The sequence below is a fragment of the Haliotis rufescens genome, unplaced genomic scaffold (genome assembly GCF_023055435.1).
Source record: "Haliotis rufescens isolate VD_foot unplaced genomic scaffold, xgHalRufe1.0.p SCAF_9, whole genome shotgun sequence".
NCBI lineage: Eukaryota > Metazoa > Mollusca > Gastropoda > Lepetellida > Haliotidae > Haliotis > Haliotis rufescens.
This window is the reverse complement of record NW_025964383.1, coordinates 39308610-39327541: the sequence shown is the minus strand read 5'-3', so window position 1 is coordinate 39327541 and position 18932 is coordinate 39308610. Positions and strand designations below refer to the sequence as shown.

The 18932-nt window shown below is 40.2% G+C and overlaps 1 protein-coding gene across 1 annotated transcript in view; it reads right to left on the bottom strand.

The window, feature by feature from the left end:
• Nucleotides 1–247: 247 nt before the first annotated feature.
• LOC124139568 (probable ubiquitin carboxyl-terminal hydrolase FAF-X) overlaps nucleotides 248–18932 on the bottom strand; it is a 56997-nt gene continuing 38312 nt past the window's right edge. Inside the window, exons 40-57 of the mRNA XM_046506742.2 lie at nucleotides 18330–18450; nucleotides 16871–16949; nucleotides 16347–16411; nucleotides 15736–15851; nucleotides 15243–15415; nucleotides 14958–15049; nucleotides 13979–14120; nucleotides 13210–13303; nucleotides 12304–12458; nucleotides 11180–11353; nucleotides 10606–10767; nucleotides 9876–9935; nucleotides 8877–8985; nucleotides 8446–8554; nucleotides 7648–7741; nucleotides 7237–7313; nucleotides 6989–7058; nucleotides 248–6350 (exon numbers count right to left, since the gene is read on the bottom strand). Of these exons, the coding sequence (XP_046362698.2) occupies nucleotides 5949–6350; nucleotides 6989–7058; nucleotides 7237–7313; nucleotides 7648–7741; nucleotides 8446–8554; nucleotides 8877–8985; nucleotides 9876–9935; nucleotides 10606–10767; nucleotides 11180–11353; nucleotides 12304–12458; nucleotides 13210–13303; nucleotides 13979–14120; nucleotides 14958–15049; nucleotides 15243–15415; nucleotides 15736–15851; nucleotides 16347–16411; nucleotides 16871–16949; nucleotides 18330–18450 (2294 nt within the window). The 3' untranslated portion in view covers nucleotides 248–5948. The remainder of the gene's footprint in view (nucleotides 6351–6988; nucleotides 7059–7236; nucleotides 7314–7647; nucleotides 7742–8445; nucleotides 8555–8876; nucleotides 8986–9875; nucleotides 9936–10605; nucleotides 10768–11179; nucleotides 11354–12303; nucleotides 12459–13209; nucleotides 13304–13978; nucleotides 14121–14957; nucleotides 15050–15242; nucleotides 15416–15735; nucleotides 15852–16346; nucleotides 16412–16870; nucleotides 16950–18329; nucleotides 18451–18932) is intronic.

The following is an 18932-nucleotide window of genomic DNA, read 5'->3' as shown; positions in this document are numbered from 1 at the left end:
TAACATCAGCACACAAAGCCCACTCCAACATTGAAAATGAACTCGCAATTACACTTCAAATTTGGTGGTGTGACGTTTTGATGAGGTGTATATATGCATTACTAATCAGTAAGGTGTGTAATGTGACATTTGCTGTTCAGGATAATACTTTTCTCTCTCCATTTTTGGCTTTTCCTTTGCATATGCATGAAGCTATCTTCTCCTGGCACCTGGTAATAAAATGGTCAAGCAATAAGACAAGCCAACATTGTAATTCTAAGTAATTTATTCTTTTTTTGTTTCTGTACAAAGTCAAACACTGTGCACAACATTATGTCAATGCAGTTGGAATTTCTTTATAAAATAATTTAAGCTAAATGTGAAAATATTATGATTTACACTGTAGTCAACATACACATACAACGGTCCTGAAAGCACATGTCCTTATCTCCCCTTGGGCAGGGGAATCCCCATTTCATACCCCTCCTATTCATATGGCCTGATCCTTTTCAAACGGATCATACCAAATGAAACATTTCTGGGTTAAGGGAGTTCTCTGGCAGCCGTTTACAATATCGTCTCCATCAAATGCAGGAAACATCTTTCAAACCCACAACCCATACGTCAAAATGGTACGGCCCACTGTTACACTTGGAGCGTGCCATGTTGACAATATAGGGGGAAGTATCCTCAAAGGGCCATTCACACAAATTGACATTATTTACACATGCTAATCACCACAATTGGAGTATGCTTCTCAACATGGAAAGCACTGAAGGAAATGCTAACATAAGCATACTGCATTACTGGAACCAACAATGGCTAAAACCCACAAATACTGAAAACACAGAGAACTTAATAACATTCAGCCTGTCTTGACTTCAGCCATTGAAAGTCCATTCAACATTAACAACATCAGCATGCAAGGCCCCCTCCAACAATTGCAAAATCTCATAACAAAAATCCACGAAGATTGCATAACTGCAGAAATCATGGCATTTCTCTGGGGCATTGTTCTCCAACATCCTTAACAGTAGGTCCGAATGGTGTATTTGTAAGAGATCTTTCCTCTAGTTAAGTACATTACGTGCATTATTATGAACAAGTAGTTACCAGCATAGGTAAATACGGCTGTGTGCACATGGAACTTACTTGTTACTGATCTATTTCATGGATGTGCACTTGGGTGCAGGTGGTGGTAGTAGGTAGGAGACCACATCTTTATTTGATGTTTAATATCATCCCAAAATATAAAAACTATGCTAATCAAGAGCGGTTTATGCAATTAGATGACATCTTGTTGACTATTGGTTTAAATATTACAAGGTTATTCATTCTCAGCTTTCACACTGGAATCAAAGTGAGTGAGTGAGTATGGTTTTATGCCGCTTCTAGCATGTTTAGCAATATCACTGGGGTGGACTCCAGAACTAGGCTCCACACATTGTACCCATGTAGGCAATCGAACTCGGGCCTTCAGCATGACAAGCAAACGCTTTAACCACTAGGCTACACCACGGCCCCGGAATCAACATGAACTAGAACATGACTTGAATGAGGATATTAAACAACATATCAATATGGACTAAATATTGGAGCCAACACGTTCACCAGGTAGAAATAGTTCCAAATATGGTTCTGGAGAAACCAGACTTCTCATCCTCCTTTCATCACCTCTGTTACCATGGTTATGTGGCATCCAACCAAATATACCAACAACAATTATGGAAGGTGCATCCATCTTTGAAACATCAGAGGGGGCCTTGTGAATTCATCAAATTATACAAAACATGGTAATTAACATAAAATCAGCAACACTGTCAGATTTGTACATGTTCAGCACTTCAAAACAAATAGCACTGTCATAATGCGAATAATAGCAGCAGCTACACAGTATAAACAGACAGCAACTGTCTCAAGTTAGAATACGCTGTACATAATATAATAACTTGGTGGCGGCTGCAGCGGCATAACGTGGAGACAAACAAATAACAACTGTAGCTGCTGCTGCTGCTGCTGCTGCTGCGGCTGCTGCACAGGCTCCATATCTACACCATGTTTTTTGTATTAATTGTGCATTTTAATTGAATATATACATACTGTACAATGTGGGCATAAGTTCCTTTAGCCAGTCTACATACAGTATCACAAATGTGCATCATATACAAAAGGCAGAGATTTAGGCCAGGCATTTCCCATGCGTTTTCTGGGCTATAAAACAAGGTTATGCCAGGCTTGGATGGGGCCGGTGCAGACTGCTTTGATAACAAGAAGGCTGAACCACAAATGTCTAAAACACAACTAGGAGAGATGAAAGATGTGACGATGCTATATTCAGTATCATTTTCTTGCATACATAATTCACGCATAGCATGGCCTCGTTTCACATCTTCATAAAGCCCTTCATTTCTCTTCTAAAGACGAAACAAATTACTTGAACACACCTGGCTTTAAGCTGTTTATGTGTGTTTTCAGACCTGTACCTAATTAAAAAGGTCTTAACGACCAATCATTATGAAAACGCATATTTGTACTTTACGGTTTTACATCTGTTAGTAAAGAACAGTCCTAACTAAGCTTTCTAGATTTAGAGAATGACATGAAATAAATCCATCGAGGTCGACCGCCAAACAAACGTTTCATGATTGACCGCATCTGCAAAATGCTGGCGCTTTAATTTCTAAACCATGAACGGCTACCAGCTCTATCTGCCACACAATAACCAAGGAAACTGAAGGAATCAGATGCCTATCAAGACTTTTCAATGGAGATATCTCTGCCAGCTGCAGGATTGTGAAACCGAACAGGTATTGGCTAAAGTGAGTTCAGTTGCGCAGTCTATGATGGAAACTATCCAGGTTTCTTCCATGAATACTGCAGTAGCCTTCTGTTTGCAGGGGAAAAACCAGGAAACTGCTACTCCGAGACGTTGAGGTAGAGGCCATGCTAGTGGATCATCATCATTCTCACTCCACATCAATAAATACACGCACACTCTATCTTGTCACCGTACTATACATCATGTGTTTAGCATCACAGAGCTCACAAAGCTAACAGCCAGCTCAAATGTACACCAGTGTTATCATTTACAAACACTTGGGATTATTTACACTAGAAATTCTCCCTGACAGAAGAAAGTCAGATTCACAAGAACAGCTGAGGTTGACGATATATTTGGTTGATCATATATGATCGTGCAAGCGCCGCGCCAATCCTCAGGAGCAAAAGGAGAAGATGAAGTAGAAGTGTGTTGCTATCTAATACTGCATCGACATTTACAACAGGTGGGTCAAAGTTGCATGTATGAAGTGGCATTTTCATGATTCCATAACGTCAAGAGAGGAAGGAAGAGACTAGACGAAGGCATGACAGAACGATGATGAAGTAAAGTGATGAACCTGTGCCCCACAAACTTGAGAAAACCCCGTGAAAAGATGGAAACAGACAAATCTGTTTGTGTCACAATGTCCGTTACACATCACAGAAGCGCTAACGTGTGCTAATTCTTCAACTACTGCGGTAAGTAATAAATACTTACTTCTTTGCATTCAAAACAACTGGGATGCTGTCAGGTACTACAGGGACTTGCATGGGACTAGGGGTTCTTCCAGATAAAGCATCTCACAAGGATCAGTCAGGGATAGTTTACTCGGAGTTGAAGTAACAAACTCTCATGTCAGTGGTCAATGGAGCCGACAGACACCAGTCTTCGTCAGTGTAACCTTTGAGCTCTAGCACAGACAATGTTTTTGCATCTGTGTACTGAATACAAGTACAATTCCAATAACTGCTACAAGTGCTAAATTTATGTCTATGCATAGGTTTACATCATAAACACTCTGTTACAAAGTCGCCAACGACATCTACTACTAGACTCCATTTGTGACGTGGCTCTGTAGACTCCGGTTGTGACATGACTCACAAGGCAGAGGTGATTGTGAGGGCACACACAGGAATGATTATCATGCAAATCAAGAGTGAAACTTTGTCAACATGCAGAAAACTGCTCAGATTTCAAATACTCAGGGTCTGCCATTTTAGATCCACATTTCTCTAGAAATGACTGAAGATAAGAGAGCAAAGATGGTGAAAAATGTTGTTCATGCTGACATGGTTACCATGGCTACAGGGATACAGTCTATCTGGTGACAGTTGAAGACAGGGAATACTGCAGAAATAGATTACTTATCTGCAACATGCTTTTGATTCTTATCAACAAATGATCATCGTATTTAACACATACAACAACAATGGCCTATCTACGTATTGCTTATGAAAATATCCACATCACTTCCATATCATCTGGAGTTACTTCCCCTTGTAATATGGCACATAATGTATGTATGTCTTGGCTTCAAATCAAATTTACTAGAACTTAAACTCAAACTGCAGTATTAGAACCAAGTAATAGGAGCACTTTCTGCAAAATCAAACGAGAAAGCTGTTGGATTACGGGTAGCACTTGTTGTAAAAATCAAGAACAAATTAGTCATCCTCGTTCAGATTGTTGTTGAAAAATAAATACGTTATAAATATCAGCATGTCTACATGAATATGGATTATTCAAATCTCAGTCTGGACCGCTTAACATCAGGGAGATTAATTTGGGAAATTACTGTACAAGTTCATAAATACTAACCACATATTCGCCACTTGCTACTACATCCATATAGTACACTTGTATACCACACATGTAGCTAGCTAGCTCAGACACAACACATTCGGTTAACTCATGACTTCAGCTGCACCACTGTGGCAACAACTCATTAAACACGACAACAAACCTCAGCATACAAACATGTGGAATAAATGAAGATATTTTCATGTGTCACCCGATGGGAGACTGACTTGTACCTCATGAGAGTTTGCATATGAAACAGATGCCTTGGATTAACTACAGGCTAAATGGTGTGTACTGATCAGGATGTCTCTAAACTTGACTGGGCCCACACTCAATGACTGGGACAAAATGTACTGTAGCTAAACTGAACTAACATCGTAAGTATCTTTGATGCACTTTTTTCTACTTTCGAGATGTATCTACTGTTGTGTACTACTATAAAACATGTAATTCAAAATGCAGTTGAAATATTCTTTGAGTACTTTTTGACATAAACATTTGCAAGTTTGTAAATGATTTGATTAACTAAATGTCTCAATAACTTGTTCAAACACTTTGACGTTTGTCCTGTACATGCTCAATTTTCCCAAACAGCCATGCAATTTCAAAACTAACACCTCCCTTATACCACAATGTACAAATGACCTTCAATTGAAGCATTTGGAAACAGCTGAACCATTGACCATCACATAAATATCACATTGCAGGATTCAGGAGTAGATGTCAACGTTATCTTTGCAATCACTTTCAGCTGCATGCTGAGGGTTAGGTAAACTGAGGGCAGTCGATGCTATTTCCTTCTTCCTTGGTATATAGGTAGAACTGTATGTGATTGGCTGCATATCCTGTTATGTATCATGGCATAGACCGATTTGGAGGATGTCTGTGTCATGTAGACATTAGTCTGTGGTGATATCATATTGACGATCTGTTTGTACAGGCATCAGGCTATCGTACCATCCAGTTTAAGAAACTTGCTTGTCGTGGATATTTCATATCACAAGAAGTTGCATATCGGACTCGGACTCCAAGCGAATTCCTCACCAGATACTGACCATCCAGCTCATGAATGTATTAATAAACACTTGAGGTTGCCATGGTATACAAGGCAGAAACTTTCCAAGGCCATCACTTCCGTTCACTGGGAAAACAGATGAAACTCCTGACAGGTGTCAAGCACAGTTTGTCAAGCTTAAATCACAGATTAGATTCAGTGAAACCTTGCTTCTCTCCTCGGGAAAACAGTACCTTCGACATTGACCTTCTATACAAAGCTCAGTCCACACCTTCTAGACAGGACCATCACAAATAATTATCACAAAGCACACCCGTGTAACAGTAGAGCCACTCACTCGCTCACGCCTCTGTGTGAGTTCTCTCCCCCTTCCTCCCCCATCTCCTGATTGTCTGTGGGTGGTGGTTGTTGGCCTGGAGGTGGTGCCTGCTGCTGGCCCTGTTGGTTCAGCTGGTTGTTGATCTGATTACTGGGCTGCACTGGGTGTGCAACTGGTTGCATGTGTATCTGGTTGTTCTGCACATGCTGTTGAGGCTGGGGTGCTTGTTGTTGTTGCTGGGGCGCTTGTTGTTGTTGCTGCTGCTGCTGCTGGGGTGGCTGCTGTTGCTGAGAGCCCTGTGGCTGCGGCTGCGGCTGAGGCTGTGGCTGGTTGCCAGGTTGCTGGGGGAATCCGGGAACTGGGTCTTCCTGGTTGGCAACCTCCTGTTCATCGGTGAGCTCCCCTTCCTCTTGTTCCTGGGAACATAGCACATACTCAGCATATTACTTACTTTGGTATGGTTGTCACTGTAAGTCATTATTTCCCGCAATTCAGCACATGGTCTGAAGTCATGATCGCACAATGTTCCTAGCTAATAAGAGTTTCTGTATTAAACTAACATCTATAGAAAATGATAAGGAGTGATAATATCAGGAAGGAGGTGAGGTGAAATTGGGTTTAACGTCGCATCCAAGATTGCACTTATATAGTGACGTGCATGTACGTGTGTGTGTTTGTGTGGCTGCTTGTACTAGTCCGGACTGATGCCGATTTATAGTGCTAGCACACTGAGATACCATGCCACAGTTTAACATGAATACCCCACTCAGACACAGTATACTGACTCCAAGCCGACCAGTCCTTGCTTTAGCCCCTTAATGCCAAGCGCCAGACAGGGTAACAACAAGTACCTTATTTTAACGTCTTTAGGTATGACGCGGTCCGGGATCGAACCCCGGACCTTCCGCTCTCCGGGCGGACGCTCTACCACAAGACCACGGAGGCGGTCAATATCAGGAAGGAAGTCTCTACATTACTGGCATAGACTGCTTAGGTAGACATTACGAAAAGGACAAGTCACCCTCGACTTGTAGCTTCTCTTTGCATTTCTTACCTCTTCTGGGCACAGCTCGTAGGCCTTCGCTAGTGTGATCCTTGCACTCTGTGACCTTTCCAGGAAGTAGCTGAAACAGTCATTACTGGTTGTTTAGATCCTTGATCAGTGAACACACAAACCAAATGCACATATGGATTGTGCAAAATCATATTGAAGCGATTACTTGATCAGTGAACACACAAACTAAATTCACATATTTTGGAAAATATACCATATTTGGAGAGACATCTACAATTGCTACTCACCCATTTGATGTTTCATTTGACTGGGCAGGCGGAGACCAGTTATTGTATGTGTACTGTGCATTTCCCGGGTATGGTCTCTGGAGAAATGGAGAAATAATTTGAACATTATTCAGGAATTTCTAATGTACAAAGCACAAAGAATGACTTTCATTGTTTATTATCTGTAAAGAATCCAATAAATATCTGAAAGTTAACTCAAACACATACAGCAATTACTGTAAATGTCCTTGTTGGTTATGCATTAACAGAATCACTGGGATAAGTTCAGTTCTGTTTCTATCCTATTCATGAGTGCTCATGTCTTTATAACAGCCTAAGCCATCTTTGGGTCACAACAGCCCTCTCCATACAAACCATTTGTGTATACTTCAAACAATCGATCAAGAAAGAACCTCTTAGTGTTACACTTACTCTCTCCAACTCATCTGTTAACCAGTCAACTGCTCCACTCCACTTTCGCTTGAGATCTCCGTTACTTTGTAACATCTGAGCAGCAGGTGCACAACTGAAACACATAACAGTGTTCTCTGTACAAATACATCTTCAAATGCAACCGGGGTAGAATAGGTCTTCAGCAACCCATGCTTGCTGTAAAAAGCGACTATGCTTGTCGCAAGAGGCAACTAACGGGATCGGGTGGTCAGGCTCGCTGACTTGGTTGATGCATGTCATCGTATCCCAATTGCATGGATCAATGCTCATGATATCAATCACTGGATTGTCTGGTCCAGACTCGATTATTTACAGACCGCCATCATAAAGCTGGAATATTGCTGAGTGCGGCGTTAAATAACAAACAAACAAACAAACAACCAATAGAAACCTTCAAAAACATATAGCAATACCCCCAAAAGTGTTTGAAATTCTACTCGCCCTTAGTAAAACATTAACAAAACTAGTCTGGACTAGAGAGCTAGTCCTAATTTCTAAGCCTGATTCTTTTTATACACAATTCTTTGCAAAAGAACAAGCGGGAGACAGGGAGAGAGGGAGAGATGTTTAATGCCATTTCTGTAATTCAGTCATTTCTCAGTATGTCAGCTTGATGTGGGAGGAAAGCCTGAAGTGATGAAGGCCTTTCCCACCTTGGTGAAACCCATGAGCATAGGTATGGTGCCAACAAATCCAAAAACATATCCACATCGAATCTGGGATTCAAACCCACGACCACAGGTTTCTGGCATGCCTAAGGCAAGCAACTGTACTTACTGTGTGAAGAGTGCAACCATCATCTTTATACACTGGTACGCTCTCTTCTGGTAGTGATTCTTTGATCTTTGGATTGTGTCAAACAGCCCATCTCTATCATCTGGGATGCCTGGAAAAACAAAAGCCTCATACTAATTCGACCAGACATGCAGCACTTGCTTTAACGTGTTATCAAAACCTCACACGTTATATACATATATTGCACATAAAGGTAGACGGTATGGTCATATTATTAGTCTGGTTCAGATCTGTAGATGTTTCAACAGTTGTCTTGATGAGAAATCCCTCAGATGAATGCACAATACAGACAAATCAACAAATCCTAAGAGATTTGTCACCATGACTAAAGGGAGATTACTTTGGATGTCTCTTTAACTTTTCAAACAGAAAATATGTGTGGAAATGTTGTCAAATAAATAGATGTAACTTACCTTTCAGTGCGTTGTGTATCCTGTGGTTCTGCCAGGAGTCTTCCAACATCAACATTTGTAAGAGAAGATCTAAGTATGGCCTGAGCTCATATGTGTAGGAATAGGCAACCTGGCGAGATAATGCATGGATGTTAGGCTCACAAACTTCAAGATTACACAAGAAGGAAGTCTTTCTCTCCCTGAACACACATCCTGAGAAGTGAGTGAGAGCACAAGTTCAGTTCAACGCCGCTTTCAACAGCGTTTCAGTTATATCAAGGTGTGTTACTGTTAGCTAAATGTCAGAGGAAAGCCAGGGTGATGCTGGTCTCCGACGTTTACCATTTAGGCGAAACCCAGAGCATGGTTATGATGCCGAGAAACCTAGAAATATAATCAGGGTGAATAGGAATTCAAATCCACAATCCTACGGTTACTGGGACAGTTAAGGAATGCAACTGTGCATTGAATTGACAACTGGCCAACCTTTCCCCCTTCTGGGTGAGAACACCAATGGCCATCTTCAAAATCATCATACACCTCATTAGTCAAGTCTCCCATAAAAGTTGTATCAGGGATAGAGTATCTTGGGAGTGAATATTGTTAAGGACATAATCCATCAACATTATTCAGTCTGCTGTTAACTGAATCTGGGTCAGACAAACCAGTGGCTGATGGTATGAGCAACAATCATTCACACCATCAGGGTACAATGTCACAATATCAACCAGGGCACACATTGTGGCCACCAGATTTTCATTGTAGTTGTTCTGGCAGGATCTGGGGCCCTTCTTCCCTGAAATCCATACAGGGACCAGTCATAAAACTTGAAATGTCATATCTACTTATGACAACAAAAAGGATTACACCTTAAAAAGTTTATTTTCTCCTATTCCTAATGACACCTGAAACACCAGTAGAACAGTCCATGGCTACACAGCTTGTGGTATAGCACTCATACCTTGTTGTTTATATTACATCTGGACAAAAGCATACAGGCTCACTGCCTGGTTAACATACCTGCCAAAGAAGCTCACTGAGAACTGTGGAAGAGAAGTGAGGGTTCTCCCAGCAACAGAACTGAAATCATAGTAAAATATTGTCAAGGGGAAATCTTGTAAGTAAACACAAACACATACACCATTTGTACACATACACATCCACATAAAAGATCAAATGTTACCAATTTATTCTCAGGATCCCTGTACTGAGCCCTAGTACAAAGACAAATACTAAAATAATTGTCAATTCTAATGCTAAATAGTGACAATTTCCCATTGTTTTGAAGTTTTCATATTCTATCAAAGACAAAAGTTCCAATCACTGAAAGTGCAACATACATTCATCAGTGGTATTCAAAGAAGATTACAAGAACAAGTTTTGTGATACATTGGTACTAGGTTCCAGTCTGTGCCAATATGTTTGGAATCTAGTAGTCCAAACTTGTCCTTTATGCACCATTTTCAGTAGTTCTGGTGTGATTTGTACTATAAAACATAAACCTATAAAAATCAAAATGAGTGAGTGAGTGAGTATGGTTTTACGCCGCTTTTAGCAATATTCCAGCAATATCACGGCGGGGGACACCAGAAATGAGCTTCACACATTGTACCCATGTCGGGAATCGAACCCGGGTCTTCGGCATGACGAGCGAACGCTTTAACCACTAGGCTACTGGGCAACCCCCAAAACAAATGAACGAGATTGGGCTTTGTACAAGTGGTTAAGTGTTGGGGCCCCGCCCACCCACCTTCAGCAGCTTGGTGGTGTCCTCTGTGTTGTTACACTCCTCTATGAGTTTCTTCACGTAGCTGGTACGACCGAACAGCACCTCCTCCACCTGAGATTGGATCTCCATCAGTGGCTGAGGACAGTGCTGGTCACCGTGGGGGTTGGGCAGTGGAGGCTGACCCTGAAAGAAGGCTTCATCAGTCAGAAAATCTTTCAAATAGAGGATGCCAATACATGAAAGCCAAGATCATCGATATGAGGTAGTACATTTCACATACAGCATATACAGTGAAATCTTATTAACTCAAACTTCATTGATATATTGTATGAGTTGTTTTAATGTCAGGGTACTTGCAGAATCTCTATTGACATTATGGTTTAATATTGACTACGACAAAATAAATTCAACTGTATCGGTCAAACTTCTTCATGTAAAAGGCAAATGTTTTTATTATTCATATCAAGAAATCTTTCAAAGATGAAGCATTGATTGTCAGAAGATGGAGTGCAAAGCTTATATGATGATATGAATATTTTCTGTACAGATATATATACTTAGATTTAGGGTTTCACACAATGTTGATTCTACTTACATTGACTGAGCACTGACACCTTGCTGACACATCACAGCATCGCACTAGATGAGACACTACTGAGTAGAGTTTGCTGAGTTCAGCGTACTGATACTTGATGGGAGGACCTGCACCTTCATCTAGAGCCACCATTATAAACTGAGCTGGCACATTCAGCCGAAGCAACTGTTGTTTCTGGAGAGAAGAAAATCACACATGGGGTCATTATGTTTTTGACTGTCAGCTTCCTAAATCTACAAAATAATAAAAACACAACCATTTCTCTTCAGACTATGTGAACACCCACTAACAAATGGATCTCTCATTCATGGCAGAAATGTACTATCTATTGTTATATGATATAATGCCTGAGAGTGAGTGAGTTTTGTTTAACACTGCTTTGAACAGTAATCCAGTCATATCACGGCGTGTCAGCTTAATGTTGCAAGTCTCAGCGGTTTACCACTTTGGTGAAACCCACAACCATGAGTATGGTGCTGACCTAGAAAAATAATCAAGGCGAACCACGATTGAAATCAATAGGTTTCTGGCATGCCCAAGGGATGCAACTCTGCACAGCAAATACTGGTCCACCCATGCCCCCTCATGCCTGAGTTGATGTCACTTACAAATGACATTGTTGCTATGACTTCAAGTTGAGACTATGTCATCAAAAGAGGCTACCAGTCTCATTCTTGTGGTCTGTTCTTGTTTTCCTTTATTTTTTGCCCTTGACTAGTATCTTCAGGCCAGAACACAATCAAGGGTAAGTTCTTCATTATTCATTACAATTGTGTACATAAAGAGTGTACCTGTGAAGATCCAGGTTAGAATAGGTCTTCAGCAATCCACGCTTGCTGTAAAAGCGACAATGCTTGTCGTAAGAAGCTAACGGAATTAGGTGGTCAGACTCGCTCAGACTGATGCTCATCATGTCAGTCACTTGACTGTCTGGTCCAGACTCGATTATTTACAGACCACCATTGTACAGCTGGAATATTGCTGAGTATGGCGTTTAACAACAAACAAACATGTAGAGTGAGTGAGTATGATTTTACACTGGTTTTTTTCAATGTTCCAGCAAAATCACTGGGATGGACCCCAGAAATGTGTCCATGTAGATGAACTATCAGTGGATGACGTACCTCCTGTATGCCGAGGTTGAGGTACATGAGGAAGAGGTGGAAGTATTGCTGCAGATGTCTGCCATGTTCTGACACCTCCTTCCTCATGAGAGCTAGCACAGCCACCAGCAGGTGATCACTCAATGTGGCATTGGGGTCTGCAGCCTGGCCAGCAGCTGAAACACACATATACATTAACATCAACCCTCGATACTGTGAATATCTGTACAAATACATACATATCTGGCCTATCAAATATGGCAGGAATTGGCCAATCCAATTTTAAAGGGAGAGAAATGTTGTCCTTCACCCATGGCAAACATTGTGTTTCTAGTAATTCAGGTAACTATTTTTGTCTCTGAACAAATCTTAAACAACCATCCCCTAGATTTAAAAGAGAAATAGAAGACAGATTTGTTTGAGCAACAAAACAAGAACTCTTTTTCAACATTACATGTCTCCATCAATATTGTTCATTGTGAATAGCAGGAATAAAAGATTGACAATGATCAAGATGCCAAAGTAATAGGCAAGACTGAATTTCCCACCGAACAGGTGTCACCAACTTCCTTGTCTGGACAATAAAAGGAATTGTTGATATTTCACTAATGTGATAAATAGTAAGTGAGACTATATGTTCCACTTCAGGGTCCAATCAATGCCCATATCTAGAGTATGATCACGGTGGTCAGGGATTTATCAGGGATTCCAAATAGAGTAAAAGAAAGTGACCTTAGCCAGCAAATCAGTACAAAAGATTTTACTGTTTAAACTTGTCAGTGTTTGAAATTAAACATGAAAGTCAAGGGGTCCTTGTCATTGCCCTAATGTTTTTCTGCAGACTTTCTGCAGAATATCGGCCACTGAGCAGGTCTAGATAAATCCCTGGTGGTGTAAATTCTGGAAGACATAAAAGCCTACACTCACCATACAGCCCCTGTACCAAGGGTGGAGGACATGGTCCATCTTGCAAGGAGAAGTGTGCCAGTATCACAATAATCTTCGCAAATGCACTCCGCACCTAAACCCACAAACAGTGATATAATATAAAATGAAGTTGCACAATGAGCGAGAGAAAGCTATAAAGCACCCTCACTTTACAACCATACAGTTCATTACAACAGAAGAGTTTAAGCTAAACTGTTTCAAATCATAATCAACCAATATTCCCATGTGACATGGTGTATGATATGTATCATTATACATAAGGTAAAGCCTTAAGTATTAAATTATAACCAAGACCTACTAACTAACTACTATATCAGACCTGTTTGCCCCTAACTGGCCATACCAGTATTTCACTAAGAATCTGTCAGTAGTTTCAGCTAATTGTCAGTAGTCATTTTTTAATTAACTTGTTAGAACCTTATTAATATCATATTCTTAAAATCCTGTTTCTTTCACCTGACTTCTAGTCCACCCTTTTTTCAAAATCAGTAAGAACTACAGAGTGAGTGAGTGAGTACGGTTTTAGCCGCTTTTAGCAATATTCCAGCAATATCACGGCGGGGGACACCAGAAATGGGCTTCATACATTGTACCCATGTCGGGAATCAAACCCGGGTCTTTGGCGTGATGAGCGAAAGCTTTAACCACTAGGCTACCCAACCGCTCAAGAACTACAGAGAAACTGTGAGCAAACAGGTCTGCTATACACTGTACTATGGAGAAAGCCAAATGTGTACTTAATGCTCACCTCAGAACTAGGACATTCTAGTAAGTACTCTGCAAATCTAGATGGGTGAGCAAACAGCACATTGTGTGCAAACCAGCTGCGAACACTCTTGCTGTATCTCAGGTGTATATGCAGTGCATCGTACCATTCACTAGCAGAGCACCTGTAAACAAATCAGGTTTCAATAATACAAAAATAGTCCGGCAGTGTTCAAAGCCTGTTTCATGTTTCTAAGCCAATCATGTTAACAAACATCATTAAATGAATCGCAGATGTTAACCAAATTGTTTGAAATGCAACAAGATGAGCAAGTGTAAAACTGTATGGCACTTTTATCAATATTCCATCAATATGCTCTAACGCTAGCCCACCCCACTGCCACTCACATGAAAATGATTCCATTCTCAGCAAAAGCAGTACTTAATATTAAAACAATTTTGCTAGTCTGATTTGTTTATTTGTTTGGTATTCAACACCGCACTCAGCAATATTCCAGCTGTATGACGGTGGTCTGTAAATTAACGAGTCTGGAACAGACAATCCAGTGATTGACATCATGAGCATTGATCCACTCAATTGGGATACAATGACACGCATGAACCAAGTCTGACCAGCTGATCCCGTTAGTCGCCTCCTACGACAAGCATAGTCGCCTGGCTGTCTGAGACAAGTATAATTCAGGAAGTACTGGTGACATTTCCTTGTGGAATAATTTCTAACCCTGAATAGTCCAGCAATAGAATGGCAAATGATACGAGGAGTGGTCTCTAAACATCGTTCCCATGTGGGGAACTGTACATGGTTCAGTAATATTCCAGCCATATGATGGCGATCTTAACAATCAAGTCTGGACCTGAGATCCATGCAATCAGGGTACAATGATATGCAAGTCAAAGTCTGACCACCCAATCCAATTAGTCGCCTCTTAAAATAAGCATAGGTTACTGGGGACCAATATTCTTTAGCATGACAATTCAATTGCATGAAGTTACTAACTCACCTGAGTGTTTTCTTTGTATGAAAGCCCACATTGAAGAGGAATTTAGATGCTAACTCAACACTGATCATAGCTATCTGTTCTGCTTCCTGTGTCTGAAATAAGCCCAAAACTTTAATAAGACTGTGGGATGAGAACTTAATTAGGCAGATGAACAGTAACAAGTAACAGAACCAGAATGCTATAAGATTTCTGCTGAACAGTGGCATGTGTTGCAGCCATTACCACGTAATACGAAACTTATTAAGTGGTATGCCCTGTTTAAGCTAAATACGGCAATAAACCTACCATTTTCTCTTGTATGGCATGATTGAGTGTGATATGATTGCATGTGAGAAGTTTCTTCATGAACTGGAAGTACTCCATGGAGAACTGGTTCTTCTCGTGCATGAACAAGATGTTCTGTTTCCGAACAAGTCTGTCGATGGCTGACGGCATCATCACATGTGACACTGTACTTGCTGTGAAGACAAGAAACATCTTACTGTCCTGATCAAACAAAAATATCCCACCTAATCTACTAGCTGTGACGACATAAGAAACATCTTACTATCCAGATCAAACACTAATGTGCATTTAACATTTTGACACATGTTTAAATCATAACACTGATAACCTTGTAAGCAATAAGGGAGTACATTCTCTCCATATTGAAGATGCTGAAAGCTCTAACTTCAAGATTTCCTTGAAATTGGAGGCTCTCTATTCACATACTGAACAAATACTAATTTAGTATCAAATAGTTCACTTTTTGGTGTAAAGGCATATTTAATAAACTTACATAATGAGAGTTTCAACAATTCTTTTGACAATGTTTCTTCCTTTTCATCTTCGTCAATCCTCTCGTAGAACAGAATGTATGCATTCCACCATCTCTTTTGGCGCCTAACTGCAGATCTGTGATAAGAAATACCAATAATATTGAATGATGTAACTAGCAACTAAAATCTCACCGAAATCAAAAGCGGTCTTATTTCATTACATTCAGTGCTTCTAGATTCAAAGATTCTAATTCAATTATCAAAATAAAAATGTAACACCTGCGTCTTCCATGCATTGCTCTCTTAAATTTTGGCAACACTAAAAGCAGGTCACAAAAAGTCTTTGTTCAAGGCAACCTCCACAAAAAGGCTACAGGCCAAACTTGACTGAAAGTACCTTTTCACCATGGTTAATTTGATTTTTTAATTTGATTTATACTTATACACTCTCCAAGTCAGCAGCATGTCTTTCTGTCCAATAGTAATTATTTTATGGCCTGTATGAAAGAATCCACATATTCGTAATGATAGCCTATTTCATCTGTGAATATCATGTTAAGAAAAATTTGCAATAATAGGGTTCTACAAGACATCTCAACATATAAATGCAACACAATATGCAACCAAATACCTTTTTAGCATGTGGTCATACACTTCTCCCAAATATTCTCCTCCGAAACACTGATTCTTCATTTCCTGAAAAATTGAAACATACCATCTGTGTTTGCTTGTTTGTTGATTAACGTCGCACTCAGCAATATTCCAGTTACATGAAAGCGGTCTATGACATCATGAGAATCTATCCACACAATCTGGATACAATGACATGCAATCATACAAGTCACCGAGCCTTACCGCTTGATCCATATTGTCTCCTGTTACAACAGGCATAGGATGATTGAGTCTTAAATTCTTACCCAGAATCCCCATTGGTAAATACTATCTGTGAAAGCTCTCAATACGTATTAAATGACACTGTTACTTACTCAGAACTGTTCAGTTATAATATGTATTAATCTCAGGAAACGAGAGGAAACAACTCCAATTATTCTGAAATTACTATTGACGACAACAAGTTATCACATCTCAGTCTGAAACAACGGACTAGTCGTCTGGCTCATCATTGTCAAACTACTTATTCTAATACAAACTTACATCATCATCATCCATCTTGCATTCCGTGACGTCTCCATCATCAAACTTGTACCACTTTGGATGAGGATCAGCAGCACCCCTGTAGAGGCCAGACAAACAGAGTATACTACCACAGTCACAACATGTACAGTCATTATCTTCACCAGACTCAGGGTTAAACACAGACACTAGTCCCACGCTTTTCTCCCCAAATCTAGTTGGGTTACATAAACCACTAGTCTGAATGAGCTGCAGTTGGAGTCAACATGAGGTCTACCCTTAGTGAGTGAGTGAGTGAGTATGGTTTTACGCCGCTTTTAGCAATATCACGGCAGGGGACACCAGAAATGGGCTTCACACATTGTACTCATGTCGGGAATCGAACCCAGGTCTTCAGGTGACGAGCCAACGTTTTAACCACTAGGCTACCCGACCGCCCCGGTCTACCCTTAGATTCGAGGAAGCATCTCAACACAGTATCAACCTTAACATTAGCTACAGCAATGCAATTTCAATCTAAATCAGAGAATAATCTTTGCATTCAACAGTTACTAAATAAGGCAGTTCCTCAGGTTTCATAACAGTTACCAAAAGGAAGTTAATGGTGTTTAATGCCAAGGGTAGCAATATTTAAGTTGCATAATGACAGCCTGAAAATTAACAAGCAAATGAATACTGTAAGTGATGAAATGAATGCATTCTGAAAATATCCAAGTACAAGTACCAAAAGAAAATTGCGTTACTTAATAAATGACTGATCCCCTACTTCTTTCTCTTAAGTCAAACAGGATACTACTAAAAATCACACCACTGATTGCTACTGGGGTGAAAACTTCATCATCTCACATCTCCCAAGCTGATGTTTTCCTTCAAACAACACACAATGCTCCAAAGCGGAACATGTGTTTTAAAATAAGTGATAACACAGAGACTGTATCAACTCATTCATGTTGGCTCACAACCAAGTGGCCAGGCACAAAGAAACCACCTTGTATGGGTGTCACCTGTCTGACAAGCTTTAGTGAGCAGGACGATATGAAAGTCATTGACATCTCACAGTGAGTAGAATTCACAAAGCGAATTGTTATGGGGTTTTACGAGTGTTTCCTGCATCAAGAAAACTAGTAATCACGAACAGAGTTTGGATGTTGAAAATGCATAAGAAAAATGCAGCATTTTATTAATGCGAGCTACATTTTCACATTAATATCCTGCTCGCATTAATTCCATGAATTACAGTATAACACTGATTATACCAGAGTTAGCTACATCGCAGCAGCTTGTAAATAATCAAATCTGGACCAGATAAAACACTGGTTGATGAGCATCAATCCACACATAGGATTTTGATGACACCCAAATTAATGAGCCTCTATCAATCAAACCTGTGGTCTGTTGCCTGAACCCCGATCAAGGCCATCAGGCATCCTGACAATTGGGTGGTATTTCTACTGAACAAGGGACAAGACATCATTCTCACCTGTGTAGAATATAGGAGTAGTAATGTCCTCCACTGGCCTGCCCACTGTGAACCACCACACCTATCAACTTGTACTTGGTGCTCTGAGGACTTTCATCTAGATCACCATCAATTATTTCTCCTGGAATGCAGAGCGAGGAACAAATGCATCATGATAGCAACTTCTGTTCAAATTGTATACTTAAAGGAGCGATCATATATTTTCAGAAAAAGTTGCCAAACATTCCAATACAATTACATTATTTTGTTTGAGATCAGAGCCTCTGTGTTTGAAAATGCTGTCAGTCTAAAGGAGATGATCTATATTGTATTGCTTATGCAGGAATCACAGTTGCCAGTCTTAGACAATGGGACTGGTTCTAGTTCCAACATTACTTTCACTCTTTCAACACCAGTCAACCAGAAGTGTTTACTGCTGGGACACCGAGTTCCCAGAGACTCTTGTGTGATAGATGAAGCCAACATTTATCAAAGAAAATACCTGCTTGTAAAATATATTTGCTACTACATGTTATACACCATTTGAAAGGTCTGATCCTATGGTTTATAAATATGAAAGTTATGTTTTTCACATTATTTAAAATAATGCATTTACAACTTAAT